Consider the following 8,951-nt stretch of genomic DNA (forward strand, 5'->3'; position numbering starts at 1 on the left):
CAAGAGAGGCAGTTACTTGAAACAAGGGCACAGTGTTTTCCACGGCAGAGAATGGGTGCTTTTTAGTGGAGGGATTGGAAGAGAGAGAAGTGATGTGTGGAAAGAGAGAAGAGAGCTGACCTTTAATATGTTGTGGTCAATTCCAGCTGCAAACTCAGGCTGTTCTAGTCCATGTGGCTTTACAAAACTAGGCCACAGGAATTTCTTCTTGCTCGCTAAAGGGAAAACATAAAGCTCTTTCTCTGGATAACAGCTAGTGGCCACTCCCAGATTGAAAGAAGCCTTTCCTCACTGCCTTGCCTGCTCTCTTCCTATGATTTCAAGGATAAAGCTTGATTCTTTGAAAGCAAGCAGAATCTTGTATGCGGAGGGTGTCTAGATTGGAGCAAGCTAAATTCTGAAAGATAGACGAAAAATGCCCAAGCAACAAATCACAGGTTGGATTTTGCAAGCTGAAGCAAAAATAAATCAGAAGCTGAGCTGAGGTCTGGCAGACTTGCAGAGTTTGTGGCTCAGGTGCCAACCTAATTTTAAACTTCCTTCCCAACAATTAAAATATTTCTGCAAGGTGAGCTTTCATGGCAAGTCCTTGAGGCGGTTTTCATTCACTATATGCTCCTCCCCTGCTGCATCATCCCACACATTTAAATTTCCCAATTTAGAAATGCGTAAAATAGGGAGGATCAATGGTTCCCGGTATTTTCCAAGTACCAGCATTGTGGAAGAAGAATTGCCCAACACGTCTTGCAAAGGAAGATTGTCACTCTTCCATTGTTCTCCTATGGAATCACATATTAGATCTGATATAGACTGCAGACAATGCATATGGTGAGGCATGGGAGAAAGTCTACGACGACAAATAAAGAAAAGTCTTATCCCTTGCCCTCATACTTAATAAATGTTCTCAGGAGATTTGACAGTCCAATTTCTCTCCTGATGAGTGAAAGGCAGCTCTCAGTAAAAATGTTATTCCATTCGTTCCCTTCAGAGATTGAGTTATTGCCATAATCAGTGAAGATTTTCCCACTGACACAAAAGCTCTTTTAGCAAGGCCTTATAGGCTTGGCCATTGGGTTTATTATTCATTTGGCCTCAAGGATTAGGTGAAAATTAATGCTTACTTTTTTATTGCATTTAAGGTACACTAAGCATTCTGCCTCCAACAGCAGTTAACTAGGACTCAAAGCCCAACTAACTTGTTTCTTGAGCTGGGCATTATTATTAGAATTTCAATCAACACAATAATCAAGACAGGAAAATGTATTTTTTATTAGAAACAATAAAATGGGATAAATGTATAACGATTGCTCAACTTCTGGCAATTTAACTGGCCAAGACAGGCTTCTGCAGGCTCCTTGCCAGTGATGAGTAAGATGGCATTGGCACAGTGGTAAAACTTTCTTCACCAAGCCATGGACAGTTAGTGTAAAATATAAAATGAACTTCATATCTAAATATTCCTCATTAATCTGAACAGAAGTTTCATTCATCTTTGGCATCTAGCGGCCTACTGTGTTGCAAGGGGCAACTGTTGTGGTTGGCGAGGTCCAGCTGTTCTGATTGACTATTTTTAGTGAGCAAATCCAGCAAGAAAAAACAAGCAGTTGTTAATTTTGCAATCACTTTTTTTTTTTGCATCATTTAGCAGTTGTTTCAGATTCCATATCAGTAGCAATTGTTACACAATAATGAACTATGAAGGGATCATTGTCAAACAGTGGGGAGGCAACAGCTGGAGTTCTTCAGGGTATAGCTCCAGAACTGGCTCTGCTTAGTGTTCTTGGTACGCATCCAGATGGCATTGTTGCCCATAGCTGCTTAAGCACTGTAGCGCTAAACCAGAAGTAGGGGAGAAGTTACCTCCAAAGAAAAAAAAGAGGTCTCGACTAATGGGGGTGGGGTTAGTTATGCTACAATGTCAGCTTGGAATGTTGCATTTAGCCTGCTGCCATCTAGTGTAGCACAGTCCCTGTGTGGTTTGTGGTTGCCAGGCATGCCAAATATGAATATATGAAACTGCTTTATATGGTGAGTTAGACCTTTGGTCCATCTATCCCAGGATTTACTGTAAGCAGCAAGTGGCTGTCCAAAATCAGCTCCCCGGAATCTTAAGTGGGGATCTTTTTCAACCCTGTTACATTATATGCCTGTGTTGGAGATGCCAGAGACCCTGTACACGCAAAGCCTGTTTTCTACCAATGAGCTACAGACTCTTTGGCCTGATACTTGCAAAGCCCTCTATTTGGAAGTAAAGTTGTTTAAATAACCAAATAATGCACTGAGCAGATTTTCAAGTTGTCACAAAATGTGCATGGGCTATGAGCAATTTTGAGGAGGAATTTGGGTTCCACCAATTACACTGATAACCTAAAGGGTTAGATGAATGAAGTTAAGCAAGAATTTTACAGTGCTATGTCTAGCAGAAAAAGCAAATGTCACAAGCAGAGCTCTGAATAGGTAGTAGAGCTGTTGAGAACCATAGTGGAAGTGGATAAATGCTAAACGAGATGAAGGAAGGAGCTTACCCAAAATCCTTCATGAGTCAGAATCAGAAGGAAACTTTCCAGCCTTTTATACCATGCTTGGTTTCATTATACCCAGTACAGTGGTACCTCTAGTTAAGAACTTAATTCGTTCCAGAGGTCCGTTCTTAACCTGAAACTGTTCTTAACTAGAGGCGTGCTTTCGCTAATGGGGCCTCTTGCTGCCACTGCGCCGCCAGCACACAATCTGCATTCTCATCCTGTGGCAAAGTTCTCAACTCGAGGTAACTCTTCCAGGTTAGCGGAGTTTGTAACCTGAAGTGTTTGTAACCTGAGGCGTTTGTAACTTGAGGTACCACTGTATTTACTGATGCAAAAATTCAGGAAAACAGTGGCCCAATTACAAAACTTGTCATATTTTCAAACGTGCTGATTTTGGAAGACTTTTGTAAGTATCCAAATACCTGGAAAAGCCTCCTTCACCCACGTTATCAAGGTTATGAATCATAATCCTCAAGAGACTAGGTTCTTAGGACACTTGTTCTGGTGGCCATCTGTGGTGTGTTATTCCTGTACCCTACTCAACAATGATGTGCTCTGTGCTTTGAAAACACTGGCAAGGAATTTACCCATGTACTTTTAAATACATCCCAGGCCATTTGGCCATGCTGTACACTTCCAAGACCTCTACATAAATCAGACCCAGTCCCCTGTTCCTTGCTTGGCAAAAATCAGATGTAGATTAATGTATCCGGTAGAGTGGAAGTCCTCCTCAGTGGCGTAGCGTGGGTTGTCAGCACCCGGGGCAAGGCAAGTAATTTGCGCCCCCTAACCTGTGGATTTGTGCCCCCTAACCCTAACCCCCAGATGCACCCCCCCACGCTACGCCACTGGTCCTCCTCCATAAAAATCCTGCTACAATTTAGCTGCTGACTACCAAAAAGCATAGTTATGCCTGTCCACTGTAATGCAACCCAGCCTTCAGAGAATCAGAGTTGTGGTTACCACTCCAGGGATTAATGAATAAATACAGCTGATTAGTTTCACAGTAACAGTAATTATTCTTCCTGCATAACAGGGCTCCATTATTGGTATATGCCAAACCAATCTTTATTTGCCAGTCTAATAGATAACCTGGCTTTCAGGTCACATATTACTTTATTATTAGGATTCTCCCAGTTTTTCAGAACTTGCAACATAATTAAACTGGAATACTGTGAGTTCAGACTGTGCAATCATTCAGGAGAATTCCAGTGACTCAGTATCTTTGTAAGAACGAATTCCAAATTCTGTTAATAGAGGATTGTTCAATGCATAGTTCAAAGGCTCGACTGCTCTGAGTTGGTCCCATGTCAGGAAATACATACTGTATCTGATTTATGTATACAGGTTTTAGAAGTGGACAGATGGTGCTAGTGTTTTGCAAGCTAGTGGCTACACAGTTTATTTCTGCTTATTCAGAAGAATTTATAAACTGCCCAAACAATCCCTAAGTGGTATACACACAGTCATTTTAAACAATTATTAACATATAAATAAAACCAGCAAAATTTAAGAGCAGGTATACACAACTTGTTTTCATGTCCAGATAATGAATAGCTCTATCAATTCTCAGGTATTGGTTTGCTGACAATCTATAGGACATGTCCAAGATGTACTAATGAGAAAGGCAGAGTGGTGCAGTGGTTACAGGGTTGGACTAGGACCAGGGAGACCCAAGTTCAAATCCCCACTTAGCCATGAAGCTCCAGCGCCACCTTGAACCAGTCAGCATCTGTCAGCTTCGCCTACTTCACAGCAAATGTTAACAGTGGAGGAAAGAGCGATGGCACACCACATAAAGCTCATCTGAGGAATAGTGGGATACAAATGAAATAACCCTTGATAAAAGTCTCCACATGACTTAGTTATGATTGCTGCATCTCAGGGGGTTGAACTTGATGACCCTTGGGATCCTTTCCAATTCTGCAATCCTATGATTCTATGTGATGGTGGTTCTATTTTGTTGAGTTCACATGTAAGTCAATGCAAACTGGCTCTGTCTAGTTTTATTGTACATGTATTATGGACTGCCAGCAAGCCAAGACCTGAGTGGTCATAATGAAAAAATAAATAGCAGAGCACCCTGACTAGATACAGTTGCACTAGAATGCACTCAAATGATGCATGCCCTGAAAAGCAACTCACATAGAGGCAAGCTCATTTGAGAGCTGATGGATCTTACTCCTATGTACATGAATGTCTCTTAGAAGTTCAAGAAACACAGCACTAGAATTTTAGGAGCCTCTCTCCTCCCCTTCACAGAGCCATTCCTTTCGGGGGTGAGTTACTGTAGTTTCTGGCTCTGCAAATAGTTGTGAGATCATAGTACACTCTTTGCCAAAGTGTGTGATAAATCTGTGGCTGTATTACAACATGCTCTCTTCTGCTAACCAGCAGACTTCTGAGCATCCAAAAACACTCAGGAAATGAAGTCTAGTGAGAAAAAACTATCTACATCGCCTTCTGTCTGTGTCAGCCTGATGAATAATGACCACTAATATAAGTTTCCAACCAACAAAATAAAAATTCCTTGCATTGCTAATAAGCTGGAGAGAAAAAACAGGCCATTGATTCATGACCGGTGTCATAACAACTCAAAACGAAAGGCTCTGCTACCATTTGGGCAAAGATGTTGGCGTTGCCCCTAGCAACCACCTGGGCCTTCACACAGTCTTGTTTGCTGTAGCCATGTGGGATTTATTTCTAGGAAACTTCATAGGTCACATACAGTTCAGGGCAGCTAACATTGATAGCCTGGACCCTTACTCACAGCTGAAGAGAAATATGAGCACTTTGCTGACCATTGTGGAATTTTGCAAGTACCTTGCTGAGATGAAAAAGATTCCGATTTCCTGTATGGAGACCTAACTTCACTTTAGCCTTTGGTCCAATTTTATTGCTGAACAAACAAGACATAAAGTCAGCAGGCATAGAGATGTAGAGTTTCTTTCACCTACATTGGCTGTTCTGGACATTCATCTGACCTCAAAGGCCCCATCTGAACTATACATTCAAAACAGTATCATACCACTTTAAACAATCATTGCTTCCTGCAAAGAATCCTGGGAAGTGTTAAAGGCTCTGAGAATTGTTAGGCAGCCCTATTCTGCAAACTACAGTTCCCGGAAGTCTTTGGAGTAAGCTATGACTGTTTAAGGTTGTATGAGGTTACTTGTGGTTCAGTAATTCCCTCAGTACGCATTATATGCAAATGCGTGTAGATGAACCACAATGGCCTCTCTTTATTTCCACAAACAGGAAGCAAACATGCATTTAAAACTCCACAGGTAGCCTCTGACTGGGGTGCAATTTGGAGCAGTAACAGGTAGTGAAAATATTAAGCTGCCCCTCATCTCTGCTTGCCACCGCAAATCACCCATATTGTTTTTCCTCAGGAGGGAGGGAGGCCACCAGTGTTCAGTTGCACAATGTGGAGTCAGGCCAAGACACCCTGACATCTGCTCTGGTTCCTTTGTACCTGCCAATTTATATTCTCCCAACTTTTTTTTTAAGCTTATGCCAGTTGACTCCTTAGCATGCAGGCCATTTTCAGTTTCAAGTAACACATACTCATTTAAATTAACTTAGCGATTTCCCGTTCCTACATCTCCAGAGTGAGGAGATCTATTTAACAAGCTCCTAGTTCTCAGAGTTGCAGAGAAACTTTAAAACAAGTACACAGTTTACAGGTATACTGAAAGTTTTGGGTTGCTTCTCATGAGTTTGATTCTTGTTCTACAACACATTTTCCCATGTGGTGGAAAACATAATATATAAAGTACCTTATACTGCAACCCATGAAGCTGCCCTATAAAACCATGATAAGTCACAGTAGAGATTCTATAGTTCAACAAGTAAGAGCTACTACCACCAGCACTCTCACTTCCTAGTCTTTAGTCCATCTCCCTTCCCCCACATAGTCTTCCTCTGCTTTGAAGCCTAAGCCCTCCAAGACTAACAGGGTATGAGGGGGAGAGAGAACTACCATTTTAAAACACTAATTGGTTCACATTCAAACTGTAATCTGGAATAAATTCTGGAGAGATACAGCAGCAGAATATACATGTGCCTTTTTTTTTTTTTTTACTGGTCTAGAGATTTCGTTTGTAATCCTAACCCCCACTTCCTTAGAAGTAGGTCCCACTGAATTCAATGCAATGCAGTTCTGAGCAGACCTGGCCAAAGTTTTCAGACTACATATGCCTATTTCCCCCATCAGCTTTTGCTGCCAATGCTTTCCCTATTTCCCTACACCAGGCAACTTTGATCTTTCCAGAGCAGTTAACCACACAACAGATAAAACAATACGAACAACCCTCTGTATGCAGGAAGAGAGCCCAGGTGATGGATGCAAAGCCTCTGAAGAAACATTTCCCCCTCTGCTCACCTGTGTTCGATGTCTTCCTCATGCTGCTCTCGTCCCAGCTGTTACATAGGAAGCCAGCAAAGTTTCTTCAAGCTACTCCGGCAAATAATCCCCAGGGTGATCTGCGTCTGCTTTATAATCCTTTTGTTCCAGCAGGCAGGGCTCAGCAGGGAAAGTGTACTCCTCCTACGTGTTACATGCATATACAGACACAGTTGCAGCTGAGGAGGGAGTCCACAGCACTCCCATTAATTAGAACACACCTTTTCTAATCTGATGTGCAGTCATGGGGTTGTTCCAACTAGGCTAAAGCTGAAGGAGGCGGCTAGCGGAAGAGCTCAGCTGCTGTGGCAGCACTTTAACCTTTTCCCCTCTGTGAGCAAATCAGGCTTGGTGCAAGTCCCTGCCCACTCCAGGCCTCGGATATTCCCTTCAGGTTTAACCTGTGTGCTCTGGGGGAGGTATTCTGACTCCCCACCCACTAGGTCCCACACCCACCCACTGGCTTTTTCTGTGTGTGTGCCTTGCTCCCTGCTCCTCCCCGTAGCTCAGGTCAGAGTTAGGTCTAGAGGCAAGCAGGCACTAGTTCAAAGGACATCAGGGCCTGTCTGGCTGTTTACGGTAAACACAAAGCTCCTCTTTCCCCTCTGAAAGGAGAGACTTGCACAAGGCTGCTGGTTACCTAAGCACATTGGTTCAAATCCTGTAGTGTAGACTTAGGAGACTACGTGTCTGTGTGCAGCCAGTCATTGTTTGGAGGGAATTGGACATGCTAGGCAGCTACTTTAGGCATTGTACAAACTATACCTTGAAGGCACCTTTGAAGTACTGTTCTTTCTCTCCAAGAACTCTGGCCACTGTAGTTTACCTAGCCACAGAATTATATTTCCTAGCAACATTTAACAAGCGACCAAACCCAGAATTCTTTGAGGGGGAAAATGTGTTTTGATTGTGCTTTAAAGGTATAGTGTGTCCACAACCTAAGTTTCCACATAACACCACTAATATTTTATTTAAAGGAGGCTTGGGTACCTGAGCACAGTGGCGTAGCGTGGGTTGTCAGGACCCGGGGCAAGGCAAGTAATTTGCGCCCCCTAACCCGTGGATTTGCGCCCCTAACCCTAACCCCCAGATGTTGCGCCCGGTGCGGCCGCCCCCCCCCTGCACCCCCCACGCTACGCCACTGCCTGAGCACCTTGTATGACATCTGATCTTTTGCAGATTTTGTGTGTGTGTTTGGGGGGAGGGCAGGGAAGACACCTGCAGTAAATTGCAAGTAATTGGGAATCAGGAAAACGAGTGAAGAGATGGGAAAACATTAAAAGTAAGGAAAGGGTCTGAAACATTGTGGGTCCTGTTTTTTAAAAGAGGAAGAAAAAGGAGCCATTGCCTGGGCTAAAAAGGGTGAGCTGTTCTTACAGCATTCACAAGCGATACCAGCTTGCTGATTTTCATTTTAAAAAATAAATAAGCCTACTGGGAGGGTTTTTCTACTTATGCATTCATGCATGCCGATTTCTGGCTGCTAGAATTATATGGTAAAACCAGGATTAGAAAAAAGGGCTGCACTATTTTATTTTATTTTACTTTTATACAGGCATGCCTCAGGGATATTGCGGGTTCAGTTCCAGACCACGGCGATAAAAAACAAATATTACAAGAAAGCCAGTCACACACATTTTAGACTTAAAGAAAAAAAATCAATTTAAAAGGGATGTGCATATCATTCATATTCATCTTCATCTTCATAATAAAAATAACTTGAATGTGGGCAGGCGATTTACTCAGGAGGAGCATCCACCCCACATCCCTATGCAGGAAAAGAGGTGGATCCCTTGCATCGACCTTACACCAGAAGAACAGGAATCTGTGTAGAGGACAACCACTATTAAGAAGGTACAACTGTCTCACCCTGGAAGACACAGCCCACAAAACCTTCTGTATCTTTAGTAGGCCTGTAAAATTTCAGCACATGGACCATGTCACTCAGGGCTAAGAAAAGCTGCCCCTCCTGTAATTCTCTCTTCTGCCCAACTAAGAAAAGCACACAAGCTCTGTCC

At 42.8% G+C, this 8,951-nt stretch overlaps 1 protein-coding gene across 1 annotated transcript in view; it reads right to left on the reverse strand.

The window, feature by feature from the left end:
* Nucleotides 1-7,501, reverse strand: part of SEPTIN9 (septin 9) — a 217,685-nt gene extending 210,184 nt beyond the window's left edge. The window contains exon 1 of the mRNA XM_083487581.1: nt 6,913-7,501. Within this exon, the coding sequence (XP_083343707.1) occupies nt 6,913-6,934 (22 nt within the window). The 5' untranslated portion in view covers nt 6,935-7,501. The remainder of the gene's footprint in view (nt 1-6,912) is intronic.
* Nucleotides 7,502-8,951: the final 1,450 nt, after the last annotated feature.

Source organism: Podarcis liolepis (genome assembly GCF_965112155.1).
Source record: "Podarcis liolepis genome assembly, chromosome: 2".
Lineage (NCBI taxonomy): Eukaryota > Metazoa > Chordata > Lepidosauria > Squamata > Lacertidae > Podarcis > Podarcis liolepis.